The sequence below is a fragment of the Eleutherodactylus coqui genome, chromosome 6 (assembly GCF_035609145.1).
Source record: "Eleutherodactylus coqui strain aEleCoq1 chromosome 6, aEleCoq1.hap1, whole genome shotgun sequence".
Classification (NCBI taxonomy): Eukaryota; Metazoa; Chordata; class Amphibia; order Anura; family Eleutherodactylidae; genus Eleutherodactylus; species Eleutherodactylus coqui.
The window spans coordinates 15573781-15591047 of NC_089842.1; the positions used below are offsets into that span (position 1 = coordinate 15573781).

The window sequence follows — 17267 nt, forward strand, 5'->3', positions numbered from 1 at the left end:
GGTACCAGGAAACATGATTCACCGTCTACCAGCTTGCAGGAGGAGGTGACAGCGTTACGCAGGCCTGGATAGCCCAATGCTGATGTATTGTGGTAGGAGGGGGCAGAATGGGTGTAGAAGACCGCAGGAGGCGCCCAAGCTGCTCATAGAGGTTGGGCAAAGTAGACCCAGACCTGTCCACTGAGGAGAGCGACTGAGAGTCCAAGTGGAGCGGCTCAGTGAGGTCGAAAATTATTAGCTGTGAGGACTACAGACGTCGCAGAGATTAACCCATTGCTGGTAACTTGCTGCAACAAAAGCCATTGCAAAGGCCGTTGTAAGTCAGATCTGAGTAGTCCTTAAAGGAAATCCGTCACCCTTTTTGAAGTTCATTCTGAGAAGAGATAGTGACAGGCATGCCGAATACGGAAATATATCAGCTGTATGTATCTGTGCAGTAGTTTGGGAGAAACTTGCATTTTATTAGTAACACAGAGGACTACAGGAAGTAGTCATTGATATTCATGATTTGCAGGCTAGCTGATAGCTGTCCGCCTATTTCTGTGCATGGAGAAACAGCAGTTAGTGGCTGGAGGGTGAGGTAGGTGGAGCCAGCAGTTCACGAAGATCGAGGACTACTTCCTGTAGTCCTTTTTGGCTGCTGTTAATAAAATGTAAGTTGCTCCCAAACTACTGCACAGATACACAGAGCAGACATATCACTGTAATCAGTGTGACGGTCACTACATTATGGTGCTCTCAGAGAAAATTGTAAAGAGATGATGGCACATTCCTTTTGCGGAAATGGTGCCCCTTGTGTCATAGACCTGACCTGAGACTGTGACGGCCGCTCTGTGGTCCCGGATCGTGCCCCTGTAGCACAGAATGCTAGGCAATGCCCAGAATGCATTCTCAAAACTTTGGGTGGTCTCAGCAAAACCATGAAAGGTAGCCGCTTTGAGAATACGCAGGGGCGCAGGGTAGACCTACACTATGTAGACACCAGTATTGGACACATAGAAGGTTCGATTTTATTCACATTTCTCAATCCGGTGTTGGGCCTCCTTTGGCCACAGTGACTACAGTAACACTCTTAGAACGCTTTCCACCAAATCCACCTAGATATGTGAGGGATTTGCCTCTGTTTCTCGAGGAGAGCTTCAGATAATGGCATGGGTGATGATACACATGTTTGGGCGTGGATAGATACGGCCTTCTAGTTCATCCCAAAGATGCTCGATAGGATTTGGACTTTGGGCCAATGAAGTTTGCAAATGTTCTGCTCCTCAACACTGCATGCTGAATGACATGGTGCTCGGTCATGTTGGTAGAGACATGGAGCTGTACCCAAGTATTACCACAGGGGAGGTAATGCCACATTGTTTGGAATGTCTCTGTACCTATAAGAGCGTTCTGCTGGGATCTGTTGTTCTGCATGGGTTTCCAGCAGCAATGCTCAACAGGTGTGGGGTAATTGAGCTTCAGCCAGCCAATCCCCCAGCTCTGCTGTTCATATATACCAGCTCCTATGCTGTAGCTGCTGGTCTTTCCTCTCTCTGATCAGTATGTTCAGTGTCACGTTCCTGCGTGTCTGTGCAGGTTTCTGTACGTGTGGTATGAACGGTGTCTTGCTGCGGATCCCTTATCATCTACGATGCAGGCAGGTCCCTGGGTTCCACCACGGGATCATCCCTGTTGGGAAAATCACCCCGCATGCAGGCAGGTTTCTTGGGGTTAGTTGTCTCATTAGAGTAGGCACTCGCGAGATAACGAGGACCCTTGAAGTGGGCTCTCAGGCTTAAGTACCTGGATGCAGTTGCATTGGGGCCCAGGGGCCTTAGGGGGCCCATAAGGCCTCTCTTCTCCACATAGGGAGCCAAGTACTATGAATAAAGCATTATAGTTGTGGGCCACGTTACAGGTTTTATACCAGGGCCCAGGAGCTTCAAGTTATGCCTCTGTCCGTACCCATTGGTGTTGAGGGTGGACTTCACTATAACCAATAACCCTAGACCTTCCCAGCAGATTCCCCCCCCCCCCCACACCATGACAGAACCTCCTCAAAACTTCACTGTTGGGACGATGCAGTCTTGTAAAAACTGCTCTGTAGACAATCATCACATCCAAGTGTGGCCATCTGATAGTAAGATGGCGTCCTGTGACTCATCTGTCCACAACACTTGCTTCCACTTATTTACAGTCCAATGCCCTGAGCCCCATCGCAGACATAGCTGTGCATTCACTGCTGGGATGTTGTGTGCCACCACTCGTCAGCTCTACACCCTGCTGACATCCCACCACCAGATCCCATTGTCAGCTCTACCCCTGGTGACATCCCACCTACCTTGGTGACATCCCACCGCCAGACCCCATTGTCAGCTCTACACCTAGTGACATCCCACCAGACCCTGTTGTCTGCTTTACACTTGGTGACATCCCACCGCCAGACCCCATTGTCGGCTCTACGCCCTGTGACATCACACCACCAGATCCCATTGTCAGCTCTACCCCTGGTGACATTCCACCGCCAGACCCCATTGTATGCTCTACAGCTGGTGACATCCCCCCACCACACCCCGTTGTCAGCTCTACACCTGGTGACATCCCACCAGACCCTGTTGTCAGCTTTACACTTGGTGACATCCCACCGCCAGACCCCATTGTCAGCTCTACACCTGGTGACATCCCACCACCAGACCCCATTGTCAGAACTACACCTGGGGACATCCCCCCACCAGATCCCGTTGTCAGCTCTACACCTGGTGACATCCCACCAGATCCCATTGTCAGCTCTACCCCTGGTGACATCCCACCACCAGACCCCATTGTCAGAACTACACCTGGGGACATCCCCCCACCAGATCCCGTTGTCAGCTCTACCCCTGGTGACATCCCACCGCCAGACCCCATTGTACACTCTACAGCTGCTGACATTCCCCCACCAGACCCCGTTGTCAGCTCTACAACTGGTGACATTCCCCCACCAGACCCCGTTGTCAGCTCTACAACTGGTGACATCCCCCCACCAGACCCTATTGTCAGCTCTACACCTGGTGACATCCCCCCACCAGACCCTGTTGTTAGCTCTACACCTGGTGACATCCCCCACCTGACCCCGTTGTCAGCTCTACACCTGGTGACATCCCCCCACCAGACCCCGTTGTCACCTCTACAACTGGTGACATCCCACCACCCAACCCCCGTTGTCAGCTCTACACCTGGTGACATTCCCCTACCAGACCCTGTTGTCAGCATTGCAACTGGTGACATTCCCCCACCAGACCACATTGTCAGCTCTACACCTGGTGACATTTCCCCACCAGACCCCGTTGTCAGCTCTACAACTGGTGACATCCCACCACCAGACCCCATTGTCAGCTCTACACCTGGTGACATACCACCACCCGACCCCATTGTCAGCTCTACACCTGGTGACATACCACCACCCGACCCCGTTGTCAGCTCTACACCTGTTGACATCCCACCAGACCCTGTTGTCAGCTCTACACTTGGTTACATCCCACCACCAGACCCCATTGTCAGCGATCTACACCTGGTGACATCCCTCCACCCGACCGCGTTGTCAGCTCTACACCTGGTGTCATCCCACCGCCAGACCCCATTGTCAGCTCTACACCTGGTGACATCCCCCCTCCAGACCCTGTTGTCAGCTCTACACCTGGTGACATCCCCCACCAGACCCCGTTGTCAGCTCTACAACTGGTGACATCCCACCGCCAGACCCCATTGTCAGCTCTACACCTGGTGACATCTACCCACCAGACCCTGTTGTCAGCTCTACACCTGGTGACATCCCCCACCTGACCCCGTTGTCAGCTCTACACCTGGTGACATCCCCCCACCAGACCCCGTTGTCACCTCTACAACTGGTGACATCCCACCACCCAACCCCCGTTGTCAGCTCTACACCTGGTGACATTCCCCTACCAGACCCTGTTGTCAGCATTGCAACTGGTGACATTCCCCCACCAGACCACATTGTCAGCTCTACACCTGGTGACATTTCCCCACCAGACCCCGTTGTCAGCTCTACAACTGGTGACATCCCACCACCAGACCCCATTGTCAGCTCTACACCTGGTGACATACCACCACCCGACCCCATTGTCAGCTCTACACCTGGTGACATACCACCACCCGACCCCGTTGTCAGCTCTACACCTGTTGACATCCCACCAGACCCTGTTGTCAGCTCTACACTTGGTTACATCCCACCACCAGACCCCATTGTCAGCGATCTACACCTGGTGACATCCCTCCACCCGACCGCGTTGTCAGCTCTACACCTGGTGACATCCCACCGCCAGACCCCATTGTCAGCTCTACACCTGGTGACATCCCCCCTCCAGACCCTGTTGTCAGCTCTACACCTGGTGACATCCCCCACCTGACCCCGTTGTCAGCTCTACACCTGGTGACATCCCCCCACCAGACCCCGTTGTCACCTCTACAACTGGTGACATCCCACCACCCAACCCCCGTTGTCAGCTCTACACCTGGTGACATTCCCCTACCAGACCCTGTTGTCAGCACTACAACTGGTGACATTCCCCCACCAGACCACATTGTCAGCTCTACACCTGGTGACATACCACCACCCAACCCCCGTTGTCAGCTCTACACCTGGTGACATTTCCCCACCAGACCCCGTTGTCAGCTCTACAACTGGTGACATCCCACCACCAGACCCCATTGTCAGCTCTACACCTGGTGACATACCACCACCCGACCCCATTGTCAGCTCTACACCTGGTGACATACCACCACCCAACCCCCGTTGTCAGCTCTACACCTGGTGACATTTCCCCACCAGACCCCGTTGTCAGCTCTACAACTGGTGACATCCCACCACCAGACCCCATTGTCAGCTCTACACCTGGTGACATACCACCACCCGACCCTGTTGTCAGCTCTACACCTGTTGACATCCCACCAGACCCTGTTGTCAGCTCTACACTTGGTTACATCCCACCACCAGACCCCATTGTCAGCGATCTACACCTGGTGACATCCCGCCACCCGACCGCGTTGTCAGCTCTACACCTGGTGACATCCCACCGCCAGACCCCATTGTCAGCTCTACACCTGGTGACATTCCCCCACCAGACCCTGTTGTTAGCTCTACACCTGGTAACATCCCCGTACCAGACCCCGTTGTCAGCTCTACACCTGGTAACATCCCCGTACCAGACCCCGTTGTCAGCTCTACACCTGGTAACATCCCCGTACCAGACTCCGTTGTCAGCTCTACACCTGGTAACATCCCCGTACCAGACCCCGTTGTCAGCTCTACACCTGGTGACATCCCACCAGACCCCGTTGTCAGCTCTACACCTGGTGACATCCCACCACCAGACCCCATTGTCAGCTCTACACCTGGTGACATACCACCACCCAACCCCCGTTGTCAGCTCTACACCTGGTGACATTTCCCCACCAGACCCCGTTGTCAGCTCTACAACTGGTGACATCCCACCACCAGACCCCATTGTCAGCTCTACACCTGGTGACATACCACCACCCGACCCCATTGTCAGCTCTACACCTGGTGACATACCACCACCCAACCCCCGTTGTCAGCTCTACACCTGGTGACATTTCCCCACCAGACCCCGTTGTCAGCTCTACAACTGGTGACATCCCACCACCAGACCCCATTGTCAGCTCTACACCTGGTGACATACCACCACCCGACCCCATTGTCAGCTCTACACCTGGTGACATACCACCACCCGACCCCGTTGTCAGCTCTACACCTGTTGACATCCCACCAGACCCTGTTGTCAGCTCTACACTTGGTTACATCCCACCACCAGACCCCATTGTCAGCGATCTACACCTGGTGACATCCCGCCACCCGACCGCGTTGTCAGCTCTACACCTGGTGACATCCCACCGCCAGACCCCATTGTCAGCTCTACACCTGGTGACATTCCCCCACCAGACCCTGTTGTTAGCTCTACACCTGGTAACATCCCCGTACCAGACCCCGTTGTCAGCTGTACACCTGGTAACATCCCCGTACCAGACCCCGTTGTCAGCTCTACACCTGGTGACATCCCACCAGACCCCGTTGTCAGCTCTACACCTGGTGACGTCCCACCAGACTCCGATGTCAGCTCTACACTTGGTGACATCCCCCCACCAGACCCCGTTGTCAGCTCTACACCTGGTGACATCCCACCACCGGACCCCGTTGTCGGCCCTACACCTGGTGACATCCCACCACCGGACCCCGTTGCCAGCTCTAAAGCTGAGGGCATCTAATACTTTCTGTACTGGGATCTCCTGTGTTATCCTCTCCTTTATACCTGATGCCCACACATCACCTGACAGCACGTGGGGGGGGGGGGGGGGGCAATACGTATGTCAACATAATGTATATAAAGTGACTGCTGCAATCTTGTGTGAAATGCCTGGACAAGACGGGTCGTTCGCTCCTAGATCCCTACAGCGGTAGTGTTGGACGGGTGAAAGCCTACAGACACTTTGTGACAACCTAGTTCTATTAGACCTCATGGAGCAAAGTGAGGTGCTGTAGGCAATCAGCATGACAGAAAGTGAAAACTGAATGTATCATTGGGAAGAAAGGAAGAAAAGACCCCGAATATCAGCTGGTCATCCTGTGATTCGCTGGTGGACAGGGGCCAGATTCCAGATTTTCCTACGGGACCCTTACCTCAGCACAAGCTTTAAACAGTTCATTAAAGCCAGCACAATATGGCGATAGTTTTCTGGTCGGGGTCTCTTATTCGGACCCCCAACTCTCTGTCTTCTTTATTCCAGTGAGCGCTCGCGGACGCTCCAGCTCTGTGGCTCAGGACACAACGCACAGCCATGAACACGAGCTGTCACAGTGGAGGCCTTACATTTCCATTCGCTTCTGCGGGGAGATGACTTGAGGGGATCATTATTTTCCTGACAGCCAGAAGCTCCAGTATGAAAAGGAATGTAAATGATATCGGCTGCCGGGCGGATGGGGGCTTTGTGCCTGAAATGACCCAGTCCCCGGGCAAGAGATGCAAATCAATTAGTATGAGACGGGCTTTATCCAGACATGAAGTTACGGCAAATTCCATCAACGCTGGCAGACAGGAATCTCGCGGGCGCAAATGAAGAACTGAGTGCAAAATTGGTTCTACACCTTAAAAGACCCCAAGAAAACGAGGCGAGGGAATATGGCGAGGAGAGTAGGTATTACCAGGTGAAGGCGGACCGCCACGTAGTCAAGGAGAAGTGTTAGGATATGGAGTCGACCCTCGAGGCCGCAGAAAGTGGCATCTATTATTTATCGCCGGAATCATAAAATTCATCGCTGACAAATGGCCATTTCCAGTCATTCTTTGACCTTTTCACGTCTCGGAAGAAGCCTTGGACACCTCCTGTTATAACCCCCTTCTTCCCTTTACAGCTCTTCGCCACGCCGCGCCGCAGCTGAATGTCGCACAAAGGCTGCCGTGAGTGATAATTTGCTCTCCTAAAGCCTATTTGGGAGCTGGAGTTTTGACAGAGACAGCTGGTGTCATAAATTGCCTTGTCTCATTTGGTTACTATACGGTAGCAGACAGCACCAAGTTGACGAGGTCTTCAGAGAACGCTTAAAACCTATTAAACCTTTGGAGCTAAGAGTTTGCAAAATAGCATTGAAGGAGCTGGGGACAGCGGCGGAATCAGCGGACAGTGCCGGATAATGTGAACTGAGAGCTGCTTTATTGCTGCTGGAGAGATTTATGCTGTCATAACAAACTCTACTTGAGGAACTCATTTCTTTATTGCTAACCCTGCGCCTGTAGATCCGCTCCATCCCAGCGCTGCGCTGTGCCGCCATAACTCACGCTGTCTGACAGAACTTTACTCCTGAAAATGGAGGCCTTGGGGTATGGCGGCGCTCACATCGACCAGCTCCACGCAGGCTGCATGACTAGAGGAGGGTTCGCTCTCTGCCTTGGTCCTACAGAGAAGAGAAAGACTTGGGCTTCTTTTAAAGGGCCAGTTCATCTAAAGATTTTAATCAGCACCAATCACGTGATCAGCGTTTGTTTGCTTACAAGGTCCAGACTTTATGTGTTTCATCCTCCACAGAGAATCTTTGAAGTCAGTTGCACATGTCCCATTTACATGATGAGATGGGCTGCCGAGAACCAACATTTTTTGGCTGCTCAAGAGATGGGATTAGCCAATCACTTGTCCGTTGGCTGATCAGATGCAAATTTGCATGGCTGATGATCGCTCAACAGCAGAGCGTTATAATGAACATTTGGCCCATATAAAACGTCCTTTGTTACCCTGTTTCCCTGAAAATAAGACATACCCTGAAAATAAGACCTAGCATGGTTTCCCAGAATTTTTGAGGATGCAAAATGATTTTTCAGGCTTTTTGAGGATGCTTGAAATATAAGCCCTACTCCAAAATTAAGCCCTGATAACAGTTAATTTAAAAAAGTCCATTTAAATAGTGTCCAGGCAGCTATACATGTAAAAAAGTTCAACCTTTTCGAACAAAAATTAATAACACGGTAATGTGAAACACGGTAGTAGGGGGCATTCACACGAGCCAGTGCAATATCAGATCGATATCCCACTTGTAGATCTGTGTGAGAAATGTTGGATCTGGATCTACCCTATTGACTCTCATGGGTCCGTCCAATGTCTGGCATGCCTTTCGGCATTTGCCGGATCAGCACAGGAGACTCTGAAAGTCGCCTCCTGAACGGATGTGAACAGAGCCTAATGCTTCTCACAACTGAGGGTTTGCCCTAATTGGATCCAGCCTACACAAACATCTCGGCTCCAGGTTGATACATTGTGCTTCTTGCACTGATACAATGTAACAAACTATCAGGACGGGGAAGAGGGTTTTTATTCTGCTGTATCTAAAGGGCTTTTCCAGGCACAGATACAGTTGATGGTCTTTCTCCAGTCTAGGTCATTAATAGTTAACCGGCTATTCGGGAACGCGGCCGATCAGCTGAGCGGGTGCATGCGGTTAGCGCCGGGCTCAGTGGAAGCCGGCGCTTGTAATTGCAGGCACAGCTCCCATTGATTCCAATTAGATCCCAGCCTGAAGTACCAAGTGCCGGCCACTACACAGGGTCAGAGCAGCGGCTTCCGAGCGGCGGACCCCGGCCAATCAACTATTGATGACCTTTCCCGAGGATAGACGTCTCATCAATAGTATTTGTGCCTTTAGCTCACAGAGGAGTTACTACACTGGTACAGGGTAAGGGACATCCTGTAGGCCTGCCTCGGGTCTTCCACATTCAAAGCTCATGTGACAGCTTTACGGTTTGTCATCTGTCAGATACTGTGGCGCCGGACTGCTGGAGAGGTGAGTAGAGTGATTAGAATTTGGCTGGTGGCCCCTTGGGATGTGGCCCTCGCTGTGGTACAACACCTGCTCAGATGATCTCCCCTCATTATATAGTCCACAGATTAGTGAGCGCTGAGCAGCCTGTCCGCCGCCCGTCAGCCAGCTGTAATATGGTTGCTCCGCGCCACGTCTGGTTGCCTGGTCTGTCGAGCGCAGGATGGAATGATAGTTCTCTGCACCGCTCATCATTCCCTGACATGTGATTTGTGTGACATTTTGGTTCTCCGCACCAGTGTAATAATACACGCCGCAACTGAAGACGATCACATCCAATAATACAGGATCAAACGGAGGACGATCACCACTGCTCCTCCACACCTGGTGTAATAATGGGGAACAATCATATCCTGGGCCTCTGCACCCGGTGTAATAACATAGTATACAAGGCTGAAAAAAGACAACGTCCATCCAGTTCAGCCCGTGTCCACCCACCTTGTTGATCCAGAGGAAGGCAAAAAGTCCCCAATGAGACAGAAGCCAATTTACCCTGATTCCATAATGGCAGTCAGAATAATCCCTGGATCAACATTGACAGTTCCTACATTGACAGTTAAAATTGACAGTATTGTAGTTCTCTAGAAAGACATCTAGTCCCTCTTAAGCTCCTCTATGGATTTTGCCATCACCACGTCCTCAGGCAGAGAGTTCCACAGTCTCACTGCTCTTACAGTAAAGAACCCTTTTCTGTGTTGGCGATGAAACCTGCTTTCCTCTAGATGTAGCGGATGCCCTCTCGTTACGATCGCAGTCCTGGGTATAAACAGATCATGGCAGAGATCCTTGTATCGTCCCCTCATGTATTTATACAGAGTTATTTGGTCACCCCTTAGCCGTCTTTTTTCCCGGGTGAATAACCCCAGTTTTGGTGCCTCTCTGGGTATTCCAGTCCCGTCATTCCATGTATTAGTTTAGTTGCCCTTCTTTGTACCCCCTCCAGCACTGCACCATCTTTCCTGAGCGCCGATGACCAGAACTGCACACAGTATTCCATGTGAGGCCTGGCAAGTGCCTTATATAGTGGGAGGATAATGTTCTCGTCCCTCGCCCCTATACCTCTTATAATGCACCCCAAGTATTCCATAATGCACAATGGAGCTGAGCCGATCACACCCCGGGCCTAGACTGACATCTGCTGCTGGCGGCACAGAACTACTCTGCGCCAAGAGAACAACCCCCATTGATATGTTCTATTACAGCGCAGGAGTGTCATGGAGCTGGGTTCCCCACTTTTGACCCCCTCTATGTTCCGCTGAGTAACAGTGACTCCCATTCTGGCGGGTCTTCTGTTGTCCCGGTATTACCATCCATTGAACGCCTGTCCTTTAATACTAAATTTCCCCTATTTGCAGCTGGCCACTTCCCCCCGGTCGTAAAATCAGCTGGATGGGGGCGCGATCAGCTGGCTCCATATTTGTAAAGGGTTTCTGTCTAATGGGATAAATACCAGAACACCAAACCGAGAGACCACTGAAGAAGATCTGCAGCCACCAATGCCGTATTAATGGACTTTTACCATATCTGCTGCAATGAATCTCCTCCATGATCGCAACGGGAGATGCTGGGGGGCTCTGTTCCTACCCACTATCGGACCCCCGGGCTTGGTGAACACCGGCCAGGAGGTGGGGGCTCTGCTCCTGCCCACTATTGGACCCCCGGTCTTGGTGAACACCGGCCAGGAGGTGGAGGCTCTGCTCCTGACCACTATCGGTCCTCCGGTCTTGGTGAACACTGGCCAGGGGGTGGGGGGGCTCTGCTCCTGCCCGCTATCGGACCCCCGGCCTTGGTGAACACTGGCCAGGGGGTGGGGGTGGGGGCTCTGCTCCTACCCACTATCGGACCCCCGGCCTTGGTGAACACCGGCCAGGAGGTGGGGGGTTTCTGCTCCTGCCCGCTATCGGACCCCCGGCCTTGGTGAACACCGGCCAGGAGGTGGGGGGCTCTGCTCCTACCCACTATCGGACCCCTGGCCTTGATGAACACCGGCCATGGGGTGGGGGGTTTCTGCTCCTGCCCACTATCGTACCCCCAGCTTGGATGAACACCGGCCAGGAGGTGGGGGGCTCTGCTCCTACCCACTATCAGACCCCAGGCTTGATAAATGCCGGCCAGGAGGTGAACAAGTGCAAAACTAGGATTTCCATAAAGCAGAAAATGAGCGTAATCCTGTTTATGGAAAAAGCAGCCAAATGGAGACATTACCACTAAATGAAGTGCTCGGCGCCACGTAATTTGTAGATATTAAATGACCTTTAATGCGGATGGAGAGATCAGACCTACGAAAATGATACGTAGACGCAGCTTTTAATTAGACACATTTTACTATCTGGCAGCTAATAGCGACTGGGGGAGGGGAGGGGGTCCGCTTTTATTGGCAGTTAGTGGCTCATGCGGCCCCGTCCTCCGCATGTGCTGGTATATCTGCCGTGAGTGGTCACATGACCTGAGTGATGAATATTCCTGTATCGGTAAAGGACACATGCGGGGAAAGTACTCAGCATAGAATGTTTAGCGCTACCGCTGCGCAATTTATAAGGCCTTATTTGCATGTAGCGGTTTCTCCACAATGCATTTTAGTGGGGATCAGCGGCAATGCGGCGGCATGTTACTCGGGGATTTCACAGGGAGGAAATCCGTATGGCAGATCCACAGCGTAAATTGATATGCTGCAGATGTAAATTCCATACCGCATGTCCGTTCCGCTGTGGATTCCATGCGCATTTTACCGTGGCGCGTGGATGAGATTTATTGAATGGAGTAGCGGCGCGCCTGCATGATCTTCACTCCATGCATTCACGGACTGGCATGACCCTCCTTCATAGGATCGGTGGGAGTCCCAGCAGTCGGAGCCCACCAACCATAACGTCATCCCTTATCCTGTGGATAACTTGGCAGAACCCTTTAAATCTCACCCATATTCGTATTACCGGAAATGCTGCAAATTCTGATTTTTTTTCTGCACCAATGGTGGGCACACGGAATCGGCATCATGGGAACATGGCTCTCTACAAGGTGCCTAGAAGGATGGATCTTGCGCCCGTAGCATCGCAGTGAGCTGCTCTGTTTCCGTTGCTTGGGACTTCCATGGCGGCTCCATGTGCTGCTCCGTTTGTGTATTGCCCATTGGCTTCTATGGAGTGATGGAAACCGTGTAGTGAAGCCCACTTGGTTGTTTCCGTAATCTTGGAGAACCCTGACCTCCTCCAGGTCTGGGGTGGTGGGGACCAGGACTAGAGAGAGATGAGTCCCACCTCTGGGATCAGCATCTATCAGACTTTTATGGCCTAACCTGTGGGAGTGCCCCTGTAAACTATAGCGCCCCCTCCTGTCTGCTACACTGTATACAATGACTTGGTAATGATGGCATGGCTCATGTCCGTGTTCTCTCTCTTCAGGTGACGGACGGAGGGACCATCAAGCAGAAGATCTTTACTTTCGATGCCATGTTCTCAACCAACTACTCTCACATGGAGAATTACCGGAAGCGAGAGGACCTCCTGTACCAGTCGACCGTGCGGTGAGTACACGATAATACCGCGCCGGGTGAGCCAGAATCGGACCGACCGCATTCAATGGCTAATTAGGCTTGTGGCCAAAAACGAGGATCACTGTCACTTTAAAGGACAGAAGGGGGCAGCGGGGTATATTACCTGCAGGTGTTGTTCTGCGCTGCCCCTCTGACTCACCAGTTTCGGACCCTGTTTTAGCCGTCCAACGTGGCCACATCAGTTTCCGAACCACCTATTGCACACTGTGCTTTGCCTCTGATTGGCCACTGCTGATCACATGAGCAGCTCCAGCTAATCAGAGAGCAGCTATAATGCATTGATAGGCTGACACTGCTAGGGGATAGGTAGTCTGAAGATTGGGTTGGCCAACTTTGATATCCAAAATTTGGCAAATCAGAGAGGCGGCAGAGAACAACCACCGCAGGTAATATGCCCCAAACTGGAGGATCCCTTTAAATGCACTAATTCAGGCATCCACACCGCAGCGTCGTGGTGATAATGACCGATAATGGATGTCACCCTGACCGCCAGGTTTGGACTTGTCACAATTACCCATTCGGAGGTGAGCCGTGTCGGCAGCGTGATATCATACATATTACATTCTAGATTACATGATGACTGCTGTGTATACTGGTAAACTATTACGTATGACAACTGCTAATGGCCATTACAGTAGTCACCCAGCTTTCCCCAGACATTATCTCCACAGTTATAAAGTGTCCTTATTTCTCTGCTCTTTTCTTCTGTCTGCGGAAGTGTCAGTCTTCACTGTCATGTCGGCATTGTATTCATCATCGTGGAGTATCAGGTTGGCCACAGTGTTGCGATGCACAAAGTTGTGTCCAGGACAAAGGCTGAATATACAGGGAGGATACATTGTTACTGTTTAAGGGTTATTTTACATCAGCTGATTCTCCGACCGATGAGCGAGCGCCGATCAAGAAAGGATGCCGAAAATGGCTGATATGGGAGCAACCAATCGTCATCATTAGAGATGAGCGAGCACACTCATCCAAGCTTGATGCTCGTTCGAGTATTAGGGTACTCGAGATGCTCGTTACTCGAGACGAACACCATGCGGTACTTGAGTCAATTTCTTTCCCTTCCCCCCATGTTTAGCGCCATTTTCTAGCCAATAGACATGTGGGGAAGGCATTACAACTTCCTGCTGTGACGTGCCAGCCCTATCCCACCCCCCTGCAGTGACTGGCTGGGCCGATCAGGTGACCGCGGAGTACTTAAGCTGGTGCCGCCCGCGGCTCGCCTCAGACGCATGCTGGCAGAGGTTAGGGAAAGAGCTGCTGCTGATATAGGGAGAGTGTTAGAGTAGGATTCTCTCTTCAAGAACCCCAACGGTCGTTCTTAGGGCGACTCCTCATTGTGTGCGTTACTGTTGTGGCTGGCTGGGAGCAGTAGTGCACCAATCTTTTTTTTAGGCATCTAGGCCTGTGCAGAGCATTTCAGCTATACTGTTCTGTGTGTGCAGAGGTCTCATTGCTAAACAGTACTCTAATATTTCCTGGGCCACTGCAGAGCATTTCAGCTAGACTGTTCTGTGTCTGCAGTGCATTAGGCAGAGGTCTCATCGCTAAACAGTACGCCAATATTTCCTGGGCCCCTGCAGAGGGTGTGGGCCGAGGTCCTGGGCGGGGTGAAACTCTGCCATGTGTAGGCACTCTAATTTCTTCATATTTCATACTGTCCCTGGGTTGCAGGGGCTCACCTGTGCAGTGGGTGCACAGAGATCTCCCATTGCGGTGTTTTAGCTATCTGGCACAAATACACTGAATGACGTGGGTAGGGTGCAGAAGGCTTCCCCCATTGCGGTGTTGAGCTATCTGACACCTACACAGGATGAATTGTGTGGGGACACTTGGGTTTCCCATTGCTATGTAACTCGCGGCACCTTGGGTCACACAAGGTGGAGGCTGGGACCGAGCCTGATCCAGGGCCCGCTCACGTGCTTCCCACACAGAGTATTGCGGGTCCTACCTCGGTCATGGATTCTCGGGCTTATTATGCCACCTCCTTCTCCTGCTTGGGGTCTGGGGATCAGCGCTGGTCGGCATGTATTATTTCTCGTGCTACAAATTACCACAGTTATCCGAGATACAGGATTGGAGCGTTCACAGGAAGCGTTAGTGATTTCATGAGACTTTCACAGGGTCACTGTATACGTGTGGTGGCTACTTTTGCGACACTTCCTGCTTCAAACCAATCTTTGGTGTTAGTATGTGCTGCTGCATTGTGGGGATGTATAGAAGTACTGGCACCTGAGTCCTCTTTATGCCCACGTTTGCGGCTCCTGGCAATTTTGTAACAGAGGTTGCACGGGATTGGAATGATGATCGGACGTCAATCTATTATCAATTCTCATCAGCATTGTGGGCTATCGCCCACACTTTCAAAGAGGGTCGCTGCCTGGCCCTGCCAACCCTCTGCAGTGTGTGCCTCCGGTTCCTCCTCATCCAGTATGCACTTATAAATAGACATGAGGGTGGTGTAGCTATGAAGCGAGTGTGTGGCATGAGGGCAGCTGAACGCTGCGCAGGGAAACTTTTGTGTGCGCTGTGGACGCAGAGTCATGCTGGGGGGGGGGGGGGGGGGGGGGGGTTGGACAGCAATGCCAGCATGTTACCCAGGAGAAGAGGCAGCGGTGTCACCCGCAGGCAGTGATTGTCCTTGGTTGCAGGTAATGTGGTGCTTAGCTAAGATGTGCCAGCGCGTGTGCCGTGTTGCTTATTGTCTGTCCCAAGTAAATTGTTAGGGGGGTGACCGCCAAGCTCTTGCCCTCATTTTGGCTTAATAGTGGGACCGGGGTGCTTCAGATGCAGCCATGCATGCTGCCCCTGCCCTTCCCTATCCGTTTCTGTGGTGTTTCCATGACTTTCTGATGTTTTCAAGTGTTTCACAAATCCTCCCCCATGCAGAGCATCGGTCAGCTTGAAAAATGCTCGAGTCGCCCATTGACTTCAATGGGGTTTCTTACTCGAAAAAAGTTCCTTGTCCCCTTCCTGCCCCAGCGTGTAAATGTGCGCCGGGGGTGAGAAGTTCCCACGAATTGGCGTTCAGTTACTGCTATGAATGGCGCCGACTCAGACGTTGAGCCCACACAAATCCGCAGCAGGCATCACTGTTAACCTCTTACATGCCACGATCTGTGTTGATTGTGGCATATAAAGGCTTTTCAGAGAGAGGGCGCTCTCTGTATGACATCATTAGCTCTCTGCCTCATAATCGCAGAGGATCTATGGGTTGCCATGCCATCCAGATCTGCCATTGCCTGTGATCACTATGATAAGCTATAATGCATTGCACTACAGAAGTACTGCAGTGTATTATCAGAGTGATCATAGCATTGTAGGTTCAAGTCCCCTACAGGGATGCAAAACATTTTGAAAAACTTTTTTTGCACACTTTCCCCATTTAAAAGAAAAAAATAATAAAACACACTTTTGGTATCCTCGCATCGGCAATGACCTGTACAAATGTTATCCTGCACTGCAAATGCTATTTTTAGGGGGAAAAAAGCAATACAACTGAGCTAAAATGCATTTTTTCTTAATTTTGTCTGCAATGAGGGCTTATTTAGACGACCACATATCGGCTCGGTTTTCACACCGAGCCGATATACGGTGTCCTTGTCCGCAGGGGGAGAGGATGGAAGAGCCAGGAGCAGGAACTGAGCACCCGCCCCTTCCCCGCCCCTCGCCACTATTTGCAATGGGAGGGGCGGGACGGGAGCAAGGCTAAGCATCGGGACTTTGCTCCGCCCTGTCTCACCCCCTCATATTGCAAATAGTGGCAAGGGGCAGAGAGGGGGCGGGAGCTCAGTTCCTGCTCCTGGCTCTTCCATTCAAAGACCATGACGTAATTGATGTATTTTTATTCTCCCTGCCCTCAAGAAAAATGAATACCATTTCTGCAATACATTATATGTGCCCAAAATAAATACCAATTACAACTTCAGCTCGTCACGGAAAAAAACAATCCCTCATACAGGCGCGGCGACGGAAAAATAAAACACTTATGACTTTTGAAAAGTGGAGATGAAATTCTCCCCAAAATTGCTGTATCATTATGGCTAACATAGGCCATGTCACTAAGGGGTTAATGGGGTATTCTCATCCCATCCACAGGATAATATTCAAGTAGGTGTGGGTCTCACCTCTGCCCCAATTTCTAGCTGTGGCCCCCCCGCAGCTTACAAGGTGCCTGGAAGGATAGAAACAACAGAGCGTGGTTGGGCTCCGTAACTCCGATAGAAGTCAATGAGAGTTATGCAATCAGCAGTCCTCAGACCCCGGAGCTCTGTGCAGCTGAAGAAAAACTTATTTCAGGGTGCGTTCACACATTGGGGAAATACTGCAGTATGTCAGCAGCGGAAAAGC

General features: G+C 51.6%; 1 protein-coding gene across 2 annotated transcripts in view; it reads left to right on the forward strand.

Moving 5' to 3' along the window:
- IGSF21 (immunoglobin superfamily member 21) overlaps window positions 1–17267 on the forward strand; it is a 463002-nt gene that overhangs the window by 202151 nt on the left and 243584 nt on the right. For both annotated transcript variants that reach the window (XM_066572610.1, XM_066572611.1), the window contains exon 3: window positions 12763–12884. In XM_066572610.1, coding sequence (XP_066428707.1) covers window positions 12763–12884 — 122 coding nt within the window. The remainder of the gene's footprint in view (window positions 1–12762; window positions 12885–17267) is intronic.